This window comes from Corythoichthys intestinalis, chromosome 1 (assembly GCF_030265065.1).
Source record: "Corythoichthys intestinalis isolate RoL2023-P3 chromosome 1, ASM3026506v1, whole genome shotgun sequence".
Classification (NCBI taxonomy): Eukaryota; Metazoa; Chordata; class Actinopteri; order Syngnathiformes; family Syngnathidae; genus Corythoichthys; species Corythoichthys intestinalis.
The window spans coordinates 83,203,020-83,222,178 of record NC_080395.1 but is presented as its reverse complement, the minus strand read 5'-3'; the positions used below and the strand labels follow the sequence as shown (position 1 = coordinate 83,222,178).

The window sequence follows — 19,159 nt, the reverse complement described above, 5'->3', positions numbered from 1 at the left end:
CTATGTCTTCTTCGTTATGATCATTTAACACCGAGTGTACGTTTTTGTAGTAGCAATAAAAAGTTTCGTTAATTTTTTCTGGTGATTGTGTTATTATGCCGGTTGAGTCTTGTATTGTTGTAATTAATGTTTTTTCTTTGTTGCGTTAAAGTTGGTTTGCTAAATATTTACTGGATTTGTTATTATGCTTATAGTTGGTATATCGCAGTTGTTGAAACAGAAAAAAGAGTTTTTTTGGACAGAATGCCATTGAGCCGTTCTTTGGCGTTGAAAAGTTCTTTTGTGGTAGTGTCTGTGGGATTCTTGGCGAATTCCTCCGTCAGTTGTTTGATTTTTATTTCTAACTCGTTTTCCAACTTCTGTTGTTGTTGTTTTTTATATGATGAATATGAGATAATCTTGCCTCGAATTACGCATTTCCCTGTTTCCTAAAGCAATGATGGTGAAATGTTTCGGGAGTCGTTAAGTTCCATAAAGTCTTACCATTCTTTCTTAACGAATGTATCAAATACTGGGTCATCTAAAAAGGAATCATTACAGCGCCAGGTTGCATGGGGTGTCGTGCGGTAGTCAATTCTAAGGGCTAAAGAGATTGGTGCATGATCACTGATGATTATTGGATGTATTTTTGGCGAAATATTGTTCATAGTGGAGTTATTAGCTAGAAAAAAAAATCAAGCACGAACCATGAGCTAGGGATTGAAAGGTATATTCCCTTTTTGTTAAATGTTTTGCTCTCCAAACGTTACTTAAGCCAAAATCATCCATATATTTCTTCCAGTTTGTGACTGTTTAGTGAGTTTAAAATTAGAACTGTCTATACTGGGATCAAGTGTTGTGTTAAAGTCTCCTCCTATAATAATTATTGAGTTCACTGACATGTCACTCGATTTACCAAAGATATTGTGGAAGAATTGTGTATCCTCGTTGTTTGGGGCATATATGTTCACTAATGTGAACAGTTTATTACTTATGGTAGCTTGTACTATTATGAATCTACCCTCAGGGTCTGCAATTGCATTATTTAATGTGAATAAGATTCTTTTATGTACTTGTATAGCTACTCCTCTTTGTCTGCTGTTATAGCTGGCTGAATACATCAAGTTAAAATTGGAGTTACTAAGATATTTCTCTTCGGTTTTGGCAAGATGTGATTCTTGCATAAAGAAGAGATCTGCCTTTAATTTTGTAATGTATTCCATAATTTTAGTTCTCTTTGCCTGCGATCGGAAGCCATTCACATTAAATGAAACAAAATTTATATATGTCATATGCAGATATTCATAAGTATCTTAAAGAAATTAATGATCTCAGGAAGTGTATTTTAATATTCGGTCCTGAATGTCATCACTCATTCATATTCATTACAAGTCACACGAATATGTAGCAAATCAAATTCTAATATAACTGAATGCAATTTTTTCTTGTAAACTGCTTGGTGTAGTTCACACGACATTAAAACGTTGTTAGAAGGATTAAATACATGGGAAGCAACAACAATGAGCATCAATGTTTTAAAACGTGTACTTAGTGTGTGTTTGAAAATTGCAGTTCGGAGAGAGAGGTGAGACAGATAACCCAGAAAAAGAAGACAAGATATGAGTGCCAGTACAGGAAATTGTAGTGTGAGGCATGCATGACCCTTATAATGCGGTGCGGCCTATATATGAAAAGTTTTAAAATAGGCCATTCATTGAAGATAGGCCTTTTACTCCGATGTGCACGATAGTGACGAAAATAGTTTTTTTCTCGATGTATCATAGGCCTATATGTACCACTGCACCTATAATTTCTATACTTCCATGATTATAGTTTAACTGAAAGTTTTCCAACGCATATGTTTTTTTCTACCCATACAGTATTTACTAAAGATATTGTATGTGCAATTCTTGGCTTCCAGCTAATGTTAAAGAAGCCGCGACAGTCTGCACATTTAAAATTAGATTAAAAACGTTCCTATTCGACAAAGCTTATGGTCAGGCTAGTTGAAGTCGGATTAGACTCACAGTTCAGTCTAAATTGCACTAGAAGCTATCATGCTGGGGGAAGTACAGCCACTGAGTTCTCCTTTTTCTCACTTACCTACCACTTGTCTTACTTTATTTCTATTTTCCAATGTTAATATCTAGTTAACTAGTCTCTTCATCACTAGTCACCCGGTGTCCCCTTTCCCGCTCCCCTCTGGGGAGGGGCTATTTTTCAGCTGCAGCCTCTTGACTATCCGGACCCCTGGCTGGATGGACGTCCTCGTTGCCACCCCCGTCTCATCTGGCTAGATGGACCTCTTCTTGTTCCTTTACTCTACTGCATCTTTACAGACTGTAACCACGTCTGCTAATTCCCATTAGCAGTCCTGGTGCATCCTGTGTATCCATCCTGGGAGTGGATCTCTCCTGACTGTGGTACTCCCCAAGGTTTCTCATTTTCTCCAAAAGAGCTTGGAGTTTTTGGAATTTTTCATTACCAAAATGGAGGGTCCAAGGATGGGGGATGCCCAGGACTTGAACTTTATTTATTCATCTTTGTTTACTTCATTTACTGTTTCTGACTGTATATCATAATGCCTCTGCAAAGCCCTTTGAGACAACCTTGTTGTGATTTAGGGCTATACATTGTTTAAAAGTTCCCAAAATATATACAAATGTTCATGTTGTACAAATTTACTAAGGATTGTATCTGTGGTTTGTGTGGTTTACACGCTTTTAGCTCTCCCAAAGCTCGCCACAATCCTGCAACAATTCTAGAGGAATTTCAACAACTTGTCCGAGCAATTGTGCCCCCTTAACACCTCCAGGACCCCTGCGGGAATATTCTAACAAAATAATGTATGAACTCTCACCTTGAAAAAGAGATGGAAGGCTTGCTCTCCCATTCCATATTGAAGACCTGACACCACAACATAAGTGGAAAACAACATTCTGTCCTAAAGGCAAAGCAAAAAGATACAGTGCCTTGCAAAAGTATTCGGCCCCCTTGAACCTTGCAACCTTTCGCCACATTTCAGGCTTCAAACATAAAGATATAAAATTTTAATTTTTTGTCAAGAATCAACAACAAGTGGGACACAATCGTGAAGTGGAACAAAATTTATTGGATAATTTAAACTTTTTTAACAAATAAAAAACTGAAAAGTGGGGCGTGCAATACTTTGTAGCGCCACCTTTTGCTCCAATTACAGCTGCAAGTTGCTTGAGGTATGTTTCTATCAGTTTTGCACATCGAGAGACTGACATTCTTGCCCATTCTTCCTTGCAAAACAGCTCGAGCTCAGTGAGGTTGGATGGAGAGTGTTTGTGAACAGCAGTCTTCAGCTCTTTCCACAGATTCTCGATTGGATTCAGGTCAGGACTTTGACTTGGCCATTCTAACACCTGGATACGTTTATTTTTGAACCATTCCATTGTAGATTTGGCTTTTTGTTTTGGATCATTGTCCTGTTGGAAGATAAATCTCCGTCCCAGTCTCAGGTCTTGTGCAGATACCAACAGGTTTTCTTCCAGAATGTTCCTGTATTTGGCTGCATCCATCTTCCCGTCAATTTTAACCATCTTCCCTGTCCCTGCTGAAGAAAGCAGGCCCAAACCATGATGCTGCCACCACCATGTTTGACAGTGGGGATGGTGTGTTCAGCGTGATGAGCTGTGTTGCTTTTACGCCAAACATATCGTTTTGCATTGTGGCCAAAAAGTTCAATTTTGGTTTCATCTGACCAGAGCACCTTCTTCCACATGTTTGGTGTGTCTCCCAGGTGGCTTGTGGCAAACTTTAAACGAGACTTTTTATGGATATCTTTGAGAAATGGCTTTCTTCTTTCCACTCTTCCATAAAGGCCAGATTTGTGCAGTGTACGACTGATTGTTGTCCTATGGACAGACTCTCCCACCTCAGCTGTAGATCTGTGCAGTTCATCCAGAGTGATCATGGGCCTCTTGGCTGCATCTCTGATCAGTTTTCTCCTTGTTTGAGAAGAAAGTTTGGAAGGACGGCCGGGTCTTGGTAGATTTGCAGTGGTCTGATGCTCCTTCCATTTCAATATGATGGCTTGCACAGTGCTCCTTGAGATGTTTAAAGCTTGGGAAATCATTTTGTATCCAAATCCAGCTTTAAATTTCTCCACAACAGTATCTCGGACCTGCCTGGTGTGTTCCTTGGTTTTCATAATGCTCTCTGCACTTTAAACAGAACCCTGAGACTATCACAGAGCAGGTGCATTTATACGGAGACTTGATTACACACAGGTGGATTCTATTTATCATCATCGGTCATTTAGGACAACAATGGATCATTCAGAGATCCTCACTGAACTTCTGGAGTGAGTTTGTTGCACTGAAAGTAAAGGGGCCGAATAATATTGCACGCCCCACTTTTCAGTTTTTTATTTGTTAAAAAAGTTTAAATTATCCAATAAATGTTGTTCCACTTCACGATTGTGTCCCACTTGTTGTTGATTCTTGACCAAAAAATTAAATTTCATATCTTTATGTTTGAAGCCTGAAATGTAGCGAAAGGTTGCAAGATTCAAGGGGGCAGAATACTTTTGCAAGGCACTGTATATGTGGTATAAGTACAGTTTTGCATTTACCCTCCCATAACTGGCTGCTGAGCTGCATTCAGCAATACACAATGACATTCAAAGTAACAATATGTTTAATGTGAATCCAAACACACACACAGTTGTACCTCGACATACGATCGTTTTGACACACGATCTTCTTGACATCAGACGTAAAATTTGACTCGCTATTGGTTTCTGCATCCGACGACACGCTATAAATACAACAATTTATGACAGCGCCACAGTCTCTTTGTTTTCCTGCAAGAAGGACGCACGGCAGATTATCTTGCACGAAAAATCAACATGGGTTCCAACAACGTTAATGCAGGTGATGAAAAAAGGAAAAAGTTGAGGCTTGCCATTGAAATGAAGAAGAAATGATGGAAAAATATGAGCCTGGTGTGCGCGTCCGTGAACTAGCTCCACAATACGACCATAGAATATCTCTGATCTCGGTGGTCCTCCTCTGTTCAGCAGTCTTTATAAGTTAAGGTGAGAATTATTATTGTGTTAAAATCAACAAAGAAATCGCCAGCTTTGTCAGATTTTGAATCATTTCTTTCAGAACTTGTGCAACACAACATGCCTACTGTCTGCCGCAGCTAACGCCTTCAACAGAACATGAAAAGATGAAGTAAAAAGTCCTCTCTTCTCTGTCAAGTCAGCCACGCGGTGCGTTCAGGTACAAAATACACGCAAAATGCAACCGCCACATTAGAACCTGATTCGTTTCATTATTACAGGTGTTATTATTATTATAATTAATATTTTATTTTGATTTTTATTCATATTTTATTTGTTTTGCTCCGTGTAATTGCTATTTGCAATAGTACCAGCAGTATTCATTAAGAATTTAGTGTAAGTTTTTAGGCTGTGGAACAAATTAGTAGAAATAAAATGTATTCTTATGTGAAAATCCTGCTCGACATACGACCATTTCGACTTACAAACAAGGTTCTGGAACGAATAAACTTCTTATGTATGTAGAGGTACCACTGTATTACCATTTAAAGATGGATTTTTGCATATATGCTGATTTTTTTTTTTCTGACAACGGATTTCTGTGAATACTAAATTTTGTTTGTCAGATTTTTTTTAATCTATTGATCTCAATCACAAGAACCTGCCATTTGAACAACTGAAATGTGTTGACCCCAACCCTGTTATTGTATATATGGGTTTTTGTATCGGTTGTATGTTAATAAATGATGTTATTTTTAGATAAAAGTTGAAACAAAGAAATTAAAGACATGTGAAACACACCGTCTTCCCCATTTTGGCAACCATTTTCTCCAGTTCAAGGTGTTTTTTAAAGTTTGGATGAGCTTTTCTTCTTCTAAAATCCTCATCAGTAAAAGGGAGCTCCACTTCTTCCTATAACAGAAAATAAAAGGGAGGTCACATTAAAATGGGGACTTTGAATTATCTCTTTATCTGCCAGAATCATGATTCAAATATTTTTAATGGTCCAGTATGTACAAAACTATCAGGAAATTGTCCCAGTTCAACCAAGCCACGAGTACAAAAAGTAGGCTACATGTGGGACATAACACTCAAAAGTCTAACAAATAAACTCAGAGCGAAACGTGGTGTGGACGCAGACACGGTCGAGAACAAGACGTATACGTAGACTGACATGAACAATGTCACAACAAGGACTGAACAAAATAGGGGAACTTATAAACACAGGCAAGGGGCAACGAGGCAATGAGAAATAGGTGGGTGACATGAGAGGTTGCAGATTGGTGGAGCAGGCACAACAGGTGAAATAAATGGACAGTCACAGGGACAAATGTCGCTAGGAGGAAACAAACGCAAATCCTAACAATTCATAGTCCTATATCATCCCCAAAAAACATTAAAAAAAAAGATCCCAAAAGGGGAAGGCACTAACGCAACAGTCCATAAATGAAAGCAGAGCTGAAATGAATACACGAGCAACTCGAGTAACTCGAGTTTAAAAACTGATCCAAGTAATTTTATTCACCTCGAGGAATCGTTTAATTTTGCTCTAAGCATCACGCTTTGTCTGGACTACTTTTTAATGTGGGACAGCTGACAGCCGCTACAAACTATGCAGACGTTGCAAAAAACTAGCCCACATGATGCTACGCAGAGCATGCTACGGTGGTAGCAGGTAGCGGCTGAATCGTCTCATAGATATCACGTGTATGTTGAACTAGATGTGAAATGACAGAGTCAGCGGCGTTAGTAAACAGCCGCCATCTTAAAGCAGTAGACCTCTCAGCGCTAATAAATATGATTAACGTTACTGTCACTCCCTTTTTAAAAAGGGGGACTGAAGGGTGTGTTCCAATTATAGAGGGATCACACTCCTCAGCCTCCCCGGTAAAGTCTATTCAGGGGTGCTGGAGAGGAGGGTCCGTCGGGAAGTCGAATCTCGGATTCAGGAGGAGCAGTGTGGTTTTCGTCCCGGCCGTGGAACAGTGGACCAGCTCTACACCCTCGGCAGGGTCCTCGAGGGTGCATGGGAGTTCGCCCAACCAGTCTACATGTGTTTTGTGGATTTGGAGAAGGCGTTCGACCATGTGCCTAGGGGAGTCCTGTGGAGAGTGCTCCGGGAGTACGGGGTGTCGAGCCCCTTGGTAAGGGCTGTTCGGTCCCTGTACGACCGGTGTCAGAGTCTGGTCCGCATTGCCGGCAGTAAGTCGATTTCGTTCCCAGTAAGGATTGGACTCCGCCAAGGCTGCCCTATGTCACCGATTCTGTTCATAATTTTTATGGACAGAATTTTTAGGCTCAGCCGAAGCGTTGAGGGTGTCTGGTTTGGTTGCTTCAGCATTGCATCTCTGCTTTTTGCAGATGATGTGGTGCTGTTGGCTTCATCAAGCCGTGACCTCCAACTCTCACTGGGGCTTTTCGCAGCCGAGTGTGAAGCGGTTGGGATGAAGATCAGCACCTCCAAATCTGAGACAATGGTCCTCAGCCGGAAAAGGGTGGCATGCCCCCTCCGGGTCGGGGATGAGATCCTGCCCCAAGTGGAGGAGTTCAAGTATCTTGGGGTCTTGTTCACGAGTGAAGGTAGGAGGGAGCGGGAGATTGACAGGTGGATCGGTGCAGCGTCTGCAGTGATGTGGACTCTGCACTGGTCCGTTGTGGTGAAGAAGGAGCTGAGCCAAAAGGCGAAGCTCTCGATTTACCGGTCGATCTATGTTCCTACCCTCACCTATGGTCACGAGCTGTGGGTCGTGACCGAAAGAACAAGATCCCGGATACAAGCGGCCGAAATGAGTTTCCTCCGCAGGGCTCTCTCTTAGGGATAGGGTGAGAAGCTCGGTCATCCGGGAGGGGCTTGGTGTCGAGCCGCTACTCCTCCGTGTTGAGAGGAGCCAGTTGAGGTGGCCCGGGCATCTGGTTCGGATGCCTCCTGGACGCCTCCCTGGAGAGGTGGTCCGGGCATGTCCCACCGGCGGGAGGCCCCAGGGTCGACCCAGGACACGCTGGAGAGACTACGTCGCCCAGCTGGCCTGGGAACGCCTTGGAATCCCGCCGGAGGAGTTGGCTGAAGTGGCTGGGGAGAGGGAAGTCTGGGCTTCCCTGCTAAAGCTGCTACCCCCGCGACCCGACCCCGGACTAAGCGGAAGATAATGGATGGATGGATGGGTTACTGTCACTCGCTCACGTAACGCTAGCCCAGCGGAGGGCTAGGTTTCTATTAGTTTTGACCACTGTCGATGCGTGGCTAACGTGTCTTACATACAGGCTTTATTTATTCTGTGAAAAAATAGCGCTGTAGAGTGAGGAGGGTGTAAAATAAAAACTTAATGCTAACTGTCAATTTTAGCTCAGTAGACATTGCTGGATAAAACACCAAGAAGCACTGGTCCCTAATGTGCTCCAATTAAGCAGGTATCATACTGTAATGTTGACAAAGAGTCACCCGCTTCGTTAGGTTGCATTTATTTATTTTTTGGGGAACTTGTGGAACAGCCAACACACGACTGCTGTCTGCGCAGCCGACGCACGCTCAACTGCCAGAGGGACAACAACATGAAGACACGTTTCTCGCTCTCCCGCACCTCCCTCACCTCCGCACGTCATGCCGTGCATTCAGGAACACATGCAAATATCCCCACCATATTATAACCTGATATGTTACAATACATTTATTTTGAACGCTGCAAAAACTCAAAATCCTATTAGGACTTACAGTTTAGACTAACTTAAAACTCAAATAGAACTTAAAAATAGCTTGACACAAATGGAAATTCAATTGAAACACGTGGGAAAAACACCAAACTTTTAAGGGATGTGTGTTATCAAGCGTAATGGCATTTTTAGGTAAGAAATGTATATATATGTTTTAGAGTCTCCCTCAATCTGGGGCTCCATACAAGATCTCCTGACGTCCCATCCGGTGAGTGTATTGTTTGTTTGTAAGCACTGCTACAAGTCGCTAATCTCCTAGTGCTCCTCAATTTGTTTTATCCCACGGAAACATCGGCGAATCTATCCTAGGCAGGTTCGGCTCTCCTAGTGCTCCTCAATTTATTTTATCCCACGATTTAACAGCGTAAACGCCTGCTTGTGGATTAAAACTACTCTACTCTCCTCTTTAGCTCTATCTTGCTAGCCTAGCTTATCTGAGCCATGGCTAGCCCTCTGCCTTCTCCCTCCCGTCTTTTCTGCTCAGTGTGCTGTATGTATAGCGAGCACTCTGGCTCCTTTGTCGAGGACAGTAGTAGCTGTAGGAAGTGTAGCTTAGTCTCAGGGCTGGAGACCAGGGTTTCTGAGCTAGAAGCTCGGCTCTGCACTCTAGAGACGAAAGCTAATCCGAGCTATAGCCAGGTAGTAGCAGGGCCCACAGGTTGTGCTTGCAGTAGTAGGAATGCTAGCGCAGTTAGCCTCCCAGCGAGCCCCGTGCAGCCGGGGGAAATTAAGGACGGATTTGTGACTGTACGGGGGAAGCGTAGTGGTAAACGCACAACATTAGTGCACCAGCAGCTTCACGTCAGCAATAGGTTTGACCCTGTCAGTGACACACCGGCTGAACCAGACACTCTCGTAATTGGAAGCTCCATAGTTAGAGACGTGAAGCACCCGGAGGTGTCTGTCAGGTGTTACCCAGGGGCCAGAGTCGGTGACATCGAAGGAAACCTCAGGCTCTTAAAGCAGAATAGGAAGAGGTTCAGCCGTATCGTGATTTCACGCAGGCGGTAACGACGCCCGGCGGAGACAGTCTGAGGTGGTTAAGTTAAACGTAGCCTCGGTGTGTAAGCTTGCTTAGTCGATGGCGGACACCGTAGCATTCTCTGGTCCTCTGCTTAATTTGATCAATGATGCGATGTACTCTAGGTTCTCATCATTTAACCGCTGGTTGTCTAGATGGTGCCCAGAAAACGACATAGTCTTTATTGATAACTGGCATGCGTTCTTGGGGAAGCCCGGCCTCGTACGCAGAGACGGCATTCATCTGACATGGGACAGTGCTGCTCTCTTAACTCGAAACATGGCCGCCAAACTTAGTCTCCCAAAGTGACACTCCAGAGTGGGGGCCCGCGCGCAGTGTTGTAGTGTAAAACACAACTCTATTAGTAGGGATCACTCGCCTCTTTCCGAGCTGTCAGAAATCAAACATTCAGGACAGAAGATAGAGACTGTGTCCGTGCCTCGTATAGTGAAGAGTAGAAAACATAGTACTATAGGAACGAGATCAAAGAATTTAATACATATAGCCCCTGATAACATATAGCCCCTGATAGCAGTGAAAATAAAATAACTCTTAATAAACATATAAAATGCGGATTATTAAACATCAGGTCAATCTCGCCCAAATCTCTGATAGTTAATGGCTTAATTGGGGATTATAATATTCATATTTTGGCCCTGACTGAAACTTGGCTTGAGCAGGATGACTTTGTTAGACTTAATGAATCCACACCCCCAAGTCACGTGAATTTTCACACAGCTAGAAGCACGGGCCGCGGCGGGGGGGTGGCAGTAATATCACACTCTTGTTTAGGTATGAGGCCAAAAAGTAATGCTAATTACATTTATAACTCCTTTTATGGTCTAGTACTATCAATTATAGATGCTAACTGGAAGAACCAAAAACCAGTTCTTTTCATAGTGCTTTACCGTCCCGCTGGTCCCTACTCACAGTTTTTGTTAGATTTCTCTGACTTTTTATCCAGTATTTTGCTAAGCTGGGATAGAATTATGTATTTTAATATACATGTTAATATAATATAATAATATACATGTTGATGATGACGGTGACTCTCTTGGTAAGGCTTTTAATGACCTACTAGATGGGACTGGCTTCATTCAAAATGTAAATAAACCAACTCATAGTCACAAGCACACCCTGGACCTGATTTTAACCTACGGTACGGAGATTAGTGATCTTAGTGTCCATCCCCACAACCCCGTACTCTCTGATCATTTTCTAATTACCTTTCAGTTTGTGCTTCAAGATAATCCGTCACTAGTGACTAGAACTCAGATGAAAAGGACATTATGTGATCGCTCTGTTTCAGAGTACAAACAGATAATTTAGCCAATATTTGCCTCCATGTCATCTGATTATGAAGGAATAATGTCCGGCCTTGCTGTTAATGACGAGTTTGTTGATAGGGTTATGTTTACTCTACGTACTACTCTCGATGTTGTCGCTCCCCCCAAATTAAAGTTTGTCAAGCCGAGACGAGGCTCTCCCTGGTATTATGCTGAAACACGCTCTCTTACACAATCGACACAAAAATTAGAAATACTTTGGCGCCGTTCCAACACAGAGCACACTCTCTCTGCCTGGAAATATAGATTCGTGACCTATAAACAGGCCTTGCGTACGACTAAAACCAGATATTACTCATCCTTAATAGATGAAAACAAAAATAATCCTAGGTTTCTGTTCAGCACTGTAGCAAGGCTGACAAACAGTCACAGCTCAATAGAACCTTATATCCCAACCACCCTTAGCTGTGATGACTTCCTAAAAAATTTTAACAATAAAATTGCAACTATTAGAAATAAAATAAATGAATTACTTCCAACTATTAGGTCTGATCAAGTGCAGACTAAAAAGTCAGAATCTCCTATAAACCCCTCTAAAATATTAAATAACTTTACCACTGTAGACCAAATCGATGTAATTTCAATTATGACGTCCTCCAAACCATCAACGTGCCTCCTAGACCCGATCCCAACCAACTTTTTAAAGAGACACTGCCTCTAACTATTGATATTATCGTGAGTATAATAAATACCTCATTAGTTACTGGCCACGTGCCGCAGTCCTTTAAATATGCAGTTATTAAACCGCTTTTGAAAAAAACTACTCTTGATCCTGATATCTTGGCCAATTATAGACCTATCTCTAATTTACCATTTCTCTCCAAAGTCCTTGAAAGAGTGGTAATCAAACAGCTCTGTCAGCACCTACAGGACAATAGTTTATTTGAACATTTCCAGTCTGGCTTTCGAGCTCATCATAGCACTGAAACTGCATTAATCAAAGTAACTAATGACTTGTTACTCGCCGCTGACGTTGGATTAGTCTTGATCCTGGTTCTGTTGGACCTGAGTTCAGTCTTTGACACAATCGACCATAATATCTTATTGCAGAGACTAGAATGTGACATAGGCGTTAGAGGAGCAGCCCTCTGCTGGTTTAAATGATATTTATCTAATAGGTACCAGTTTGTCAATGTAAACCAGCAATCATCACAGTACTCTAGAGGTAGTTATGGTGTGCCGCAAGGATCGGTCCTCGGGCCCATCTTGTTTACGCTGTATATGCTTCCTCTTGGTAATATCATCAGAAAACATAGCATTAACTTTCATTGTTATGCTACGACACACAACTGTATTTATCAGTCAAACCTGAGCAGATCAAGCAAGTGTGTCCGAGATATAAATACCTGATGAGCACTAACTATCTTCTACTTAACCCTGAAAAGACAGAAGTCCTTATAATAGGCCCGGAAACTGTGAGAGACTCTTTAGCTGCCCAGATTGTCACTCTGGACAATGTAAGTGTAGCACCAAACCTAACCTAACCAGCACCACAGTTAAAAACCTAGGAGTTTTATGTTTTTAAGTCTCCTGACTTATCGTTTAAAGCTCACATTAAACAAACCTGCAGAACAGCCATCTTTCACTTGCGCAACTTAGCCAAAATTAGAAATATTTTATCCAAAAGCGATGCAGAAAAATTAATTCACCCGTTCGTTACATCGAGATTGGATTACTGTAACTCCCTACTTGCAGCTTGTCCTAAAAGTTCTCTAAAAGGTCTTCAGTTTGTCCAAAACGCAGCAGCAAGACTTTTAACAGGAACCAATAGAAGAGAGCACATCACCCCTGTGCTCCAGGCCCTTCATTGGCTTACAGTCGAGTTTAGAATTAAATTTAAAATCCTCCTTCTTACATTTAAGACCATTAATGGGTTGGGGCCATCTTATCTCACCGATGCTCTGGTTCCATACCGCCCCAACAGAACACTCCGCTCTCAGAATGCAGGTCTACTGGCAGTTCCCAGGGTTTCTAAAAGTACTGTCGGAGCTAGAGCCTTTAGCCACTAAGCCTGTTTTATGGAATCAGCTTCCAGCTAATATTAAAGAAGCCGAGGCAGTCTGCACATTTAAGATTAGATTAAAAACGTTCCTATTTGACAAAGCTTATGGTCAGGCTAGTTGAAGTCGGAGTAGACTCATAGCCATCTAATCTGGCTAGCTGGACCTCTTCTTGTTCCTTTATTCCACTGCATCTTTACGGACTGTAACTTCGCCTGCTAATTCCCATTAGCAGTCCTGGGGCTTCCCGTCTATCCGTCCTGGAATTGGATCTCTCCTGACTGTGGTACTCCCCAAGGTTTCTCATTTTCTCCCAATGACTCTGGAGTTTTTGGAGTTTTTCCTTCTTGACATGGAGGGTCTAAGGATGGGGGATACCCAGGACTGAACTTTATTTATTCATCTTTGTTGCTTCATTTGCTGTTTCTGATTGTGTATCATATTGCCTCTGCAAAGCCCTTTGAGACAACCTTGTTGTGATTCAGGGCTATACAAATAAAATTGAATTGAATTGAATTGAATTATAAGATCTAAACGTTTTATGAGTGAAAACAGTGAATTAGTCTTTTTTTAAATGTTTTATTCTAGTCAGAGCTGAGATGCAATTGTTGGCTGTTTTTAACAATGTACATCGAAAATAAAGACATTGATTGACTGAAAGTGGTTCAATGTTAGATGAAATGTCTTGTTTTCTCATGTATATTTATAATTGCTCTTTACCTAAAAAAAAAAAAAAAATGTTATATCCGATTACTTGATGAAACAATCGAATTTTCAGTCGATTACTCGAAAACTAAAATATTTGATAGCTGCAGCCCCAAATGAAAGTATAAAAGAAGCTCCTCCTCTGGTGCTGCTCCAATATCTTCAAATGAGGTTTAGGACAGTGCACCTGAAAAATGTTTCCCAAATACTTACAGAATTAATTGGCTCACTGCATGCCCAAGTCATGACTGTAGAAATGAGGATGAACATCTTTGTTTGCTGAAAATTGGATTTTTTATCATGGAGGGCTGCAAATACACAAAACATAAAATTAATCAAATGTTTGAAGCAGTCAAATTTGCAGCAGAAGACAGTTTTATAACTGAGATGTCTCTTCGGTTTACTGTCGTGAAATAGTGGACCCAATTGCGGAAAGCGCGGAAAAAAGGCAGGCCAGCAGGCGTAAAATAATCGTACGTATGACAAAAACACAACACCATAGACTTCATAATGGTATTGACAGGTCACTTTGGGCACATACTGCGCCTCCCCTTCAAGCAGTGGGCTCCCCACATCAAGAGGAGCTATTCACAAACACACGTACGCAGTGATCTAACGCCGGATTTCTTGTGAAAAAGAAAGCTGTACCGCATACCAACAGGAGGGATTGTCTCAGGAGTGATTTGTTCGAGGATTCAAGGTAATTATTATATTTTTCGTACCATGCATGAATATTGAAACGTTACGAGAAATTAACTGCTACGGACTAGCATTTTCCTTTTACATATTTACGTAAAATAAATGCTACCTGCACGGATTTTTTCTTTTAACCAATAATCGAGTCTGTTTTACGTCCATATCTATAAAGAATTGAGGGATTTAAGCATTTTTTCAAAAGAATTTAAACTTAAAAAGCTCTTTGTTTTTGTAAGGCAGCGCCACAGTGCGACTTGAAGACGAGCAGCACATTCGACATTTACTTAAAGGGCAACTGAAGAGCTTTTCGGATTTCGCTCTTGCGTGTTTTACTCTGTTGAATTGTATTAAATGTATCATTTGCTGTCTCAAAAAGTCACATTAAAAATAATAATAATAATTGACCGCGTAGTTTTTGAGTCATGGCCATAGCAACACCATAGCAACGAGGGACGCGCCGCCCTGCCGACCGCTACCTGATGACGTAACTTCCAGGGAGCCTCGCCACTACTCTGAACACGGAAATATAGCACCACGCTATCCTCGCCATATATTGCAAACATTTTCTGGGTTTTACTCGTGAGATTCGTCATGCCCTCTCGATGTGTAGCGATGAATTGCTCACAGGAAGACTCGAGTCTCTATGAGTGGTCCAAAAAAACTTCTCCTGCAAAGGTTTGGACCGTTTTCAGGAGCATGCATACAGGTCCCCAATCGGCTCATTGTTTTTATCATTTCAGCTCAGCGACGACAGCTTTGAAAACCTACAACAGTGCAACCTTGGTTTTACAAAGACGTAAGTACAGACCTTTACTGGCTTTCATGATTCTAAAATTTGATGCACTTCTGTTGATAAACGAGGGGACTCCTACTGCCTGTTTGTTGAAGCGCGACATTTTTTTGTTGTTGCTCTTGCCCTGTCATAAGCAGTGTTGTTAATAACGGCGTTAGAATATAACGGCGTTACTAACTGCGTTAATTTTTTCAGTAATGAGTAATCTAATTAATTACTTTTCTCATCTTGGCAACGCCGTTACCGTGCATTACTATGTTTTACTATTAAGTTGGTTGAATAAAAAAAAAGTCTGAGAGAGACGGACTCACGGAGACGAGAGAACAGAGCAGGAGTGGGGAGGATGCCATTGCAAACGCCATGCTAGGTGGCTCCAATCGGTCTTTGTCAGTCACGTGCCCAAACTAGCGGACACGCCTCCATGCGCCATTTTGAGTGTACCACGGATGTAAGCAAACCAGAACAGGAGTAGCTCCGACGCCGCATTACTGCTTCCAACTTCATCGCTGGATATAAAATAAACTCCCTCGTTTACCTGAGTGTAGCAATAGCCTACAAACTACGCCCACATGATACGGTAGATATCACATATTATAGAACTAGATGCAAATGACAGACACGGCTGCATTGGCAACATGTTTTATGGACTACATGCGTTAGTAAACAGCCGCCATCTTAAAGCAGTAGACCTCGCAGGAAGTCTCTGATGTAGAGATCCTTCCTCGCGAACCTAAGTAACTTTTTTAAAAATGTTATTTTAAAATGCTCCTAAATCGGCAAAATCTTGACTTAAATCTATCTTTACATGATGAAACAGTTTTAAAACTTACACATGTTTATTGTTGAAAGCTGACAGAAGGGAACTAATGCAATAACGGGAGCAATTTTAAAAACTTTAACGGTTGATTCACAACTTTAAATGACTTCCACACATAGCAAAGGTTACTATCTAGTTATCGCAAGACCCTTGTGTCTAGTTGGGTGGAGGGTAAAGAATTGGGCTAAGGCCAATTGTCCCCTAAACCCTTTAAACTTCACATTGTGTGACCTTTTTTTTTTTTTTTTTTTTTTTTGAGAAAAACAAACATGGAAATTATCACTAGTTACTTTGCCAAGTAACTAATTACTCTTACATTCAGGTAACTGAGTTACTAACGCAATTACTTTTTGGGACAAGTAATTTGTAACTGTAATTAATTACTTTTTTAAAGTAAAATTAACAACACTGGTCATAAGTAGATAGGTTTGCCGACAGGTCGTCTATTCATGTGATTTTATGACTATATCAATACGTATTATGTAAATTCAAATGTTCCCAGCACCAAATAGGTCCTTGGCTCGTTGTTTTTTGGCCTGTCACAGGGTAAATATAAAGGCTATATATAAATCAATCCACCTGCCAGGCCCTAATGTATCAAAAACATCTCAATAAAACAATGACTGTTGTACTACAGCATCAACATCAAGGTCTGCCTATTTGAAGAGCATCAAATAGATGCTGCTTTGACTGGGGTATTATTATTTGATCACCAAGAAATTATTATTATAAATTATTATATCAAAATTAGGATTCATCCAATATGTTCATGCTGCTGTGATTTTTTTTTTTTCCCAGGAAGCCAAACATAAAAAATGAAGCGGCGGAAATCCTCAACACGATGAAAAAAAGTGTTGCAAGTCAGTCGCCACCCAGTTTCCCATAATCAAGAGGGAGTGGGTCAAGTCATATGAGGACCCAAGTGATGTGGCGTCCAGCGATGATGACTGAAGAGATCCTATGAGGCCTGCCAGATGCTGAATTTCTTCTGTCTGCGACATAAGTTGACGATGACTTAGGAGACATAAATGGAGCAAATTTTGATGACATGAAATCACAAACTAGTCATATATACAGTACACATTTTTAAAAGAAAAATCGGTAGGAGCTGTCCCATTACCTAATATCCAGTTTTAGCTATGTGGAGAGCATGGAAAACATATACAACCATGTAATCGCATTTTCTCAAATAGAAAAATCACGATGCTGGCTTATCACTCACTCTCCCGTTCATGAAGTGTCGAGCTGTCAATTGGTGTCATGACGACATCTGCTGTGTCAAGTAAATCGTTGTCATCTAACGCCTCAGGTTCAAACATGTAGGTATTAATTGTAGATCATCTGTCCTGGGAGCCTTTGCCATCGGTAGCGTCACCAAAGAGCGATCCTGAATGGTTACCTTTGGTGGAAATATCACTGATATAGTCATCGCTGCTATGCTAGTTGTGGATCTTCTGTTGCGTCAGGGAATTTACATCACACTTCCGGGTTTGGGAAGGGTCATTTAACGGACTGCAAAAAAACTTAAAAAAAAAACGCAAATTATCCTTGCAATTACGTTTTGATAATGTCATGGTTGTTTTGACGAACTCGTCCGAAGTTTATATTCGTAAAATTACACCAAAATCGGGAAAGCTCTTCAGTTGCCCTTTAAAATAAAATCTACCGGCTCCGTTGTTTTGCTTTTAACCAAGAATAGAGACTGTTAACGTCCATATATATAAAGAATTCTGGGCTTTAAGCATTTATTCACAACAATTTAAACGTAAAAAGCTCTTTGTTGTGGTAAGGCAGCGCCACAATGTGACTTAAACCTTGTGGTTACATAAAAAATAAAGACGAAACATACAAATATCTACCAAAATGGTAGACATGTTAGAAGTGTAATATCCAAGTCATTTCAGAATATTTTTTTTTACTTCCAACCACTCAAAATGTTCAGTGGCATCAGAGCTATCCATACATATCATTTGGCGGAAAACACAGACAAGACTGAAAAAGCAGTTTCTGCTCTTGCACTCCTCTTGAAAAGAAACTGCTGTATTTTAAGGCAAAACAACTGTTGTGTTTGAAAGAACAATATGTCCATATGCTACCATAGCAGATTAATGGCGCATTAAGCCCCCGGACGAAGTTCAATTTGTCGGTTTTACCCTGAAAACCTCCGTTTACAGACGTCGCACAACCACTTTTGTTTCAACCCAGCCATAAAATGAAGGCAGTTAATTATACAGTGGGGCAAATAAGTATTTGGTCAATTGTGCAAGTTCTCCTACTTCAAAAGATTACAGAGACCTGTAATTGTCAACATGGGTAAACATCAACCATGAGACAGAATGTGGAAGAAAAAAAAAAACCAGAAAATCACATTGTTTGATTTTTAAAGAATTTATTTCCAAATTACAGTGGAAAATAAGTATTTGGTCACCTACAAACACGCAAGATTCCTGGCTGTCAAAGAGGTCTAACTTCTACTAACGAGGTCTAACGAGGCTCCACTCGTTACCTGTATTAATTAATGGCACCTGTTTTAACTAATTATAGGTATAAAAGACATCTGTCAACAAGCTCAGTCAGTCACACTCCAAACTCCACTATGGCCTGACCAAAGAGCTGTCAAAGGACACCAGAGACAAAATTGTAGACCTGCACCAGGCTGGGAAGACTGCATCTGCAATAGGTGACTTTTTTACAGACATCATTTTTTTCATTGTGGCGTCATTTGTTTAAAAGTTTAAAATATGCGAGTGAATAATTAAATGATTCCAAGCTAAAAAAAATGACATTTTAGATAATAAATACAGTGGGACAAATAAGTATTTAGTCAACCACTAACTGTGCAAGTTCTCCCACTTGATAATATTAGAGAGGCCTGTAATTGTCAACATGGGTAAACCTCAACCATGAGAGACAGAATGTGGGGCAAAAAAAAAACAGGAAATCACATTGTTTGATTTTTAAAGAATTTATTTGCAAATCATGGTGGAAAATAAGTATTTGGTCAATACCAATAACGGAGGCAAAATGTTTTCAGTAACTCTTCACAAGCTTTTCAC

General features: G+C 40.9%; 1 protein-coding gene across 4 annotated transcripts in view; it reads right to left on the bottom strand.

Annotated features, from left to right (window-relative positions):
- The window catches only part of LOC130921088 (adenylate kinase 7-like), a 167,248-nt gene that overhangs the window by 109,706 nt on the left and 38,383 nt on the right, over positions 1–19,159 (bottom strand). For 2 of the 4 annotated variants that reach the window (XM_057844733.1, XM_057844760.1), the window contains 3 exons: positions 14,011–14,105; positions 5,819–5,929; positions 2,840–2,923 (listed from right to left, as the gene is read on the bottom strand). In XM_057844733.1, the coding sequence (XP_057700716.1) occupies positions 2,840–2,923; positions 5,819–5,929; positions 14,011–14,105 (290 nt within the window). The remainder of the gene's footprint in view (positions 1–2,839; positions 2,924–5,818; positions 5,930–14,010; positions 14,106–19,159) is intronic. The other 2 variants (XM_057844742.1, XM_057844751.1) reach the window with 2 other exon arrangements.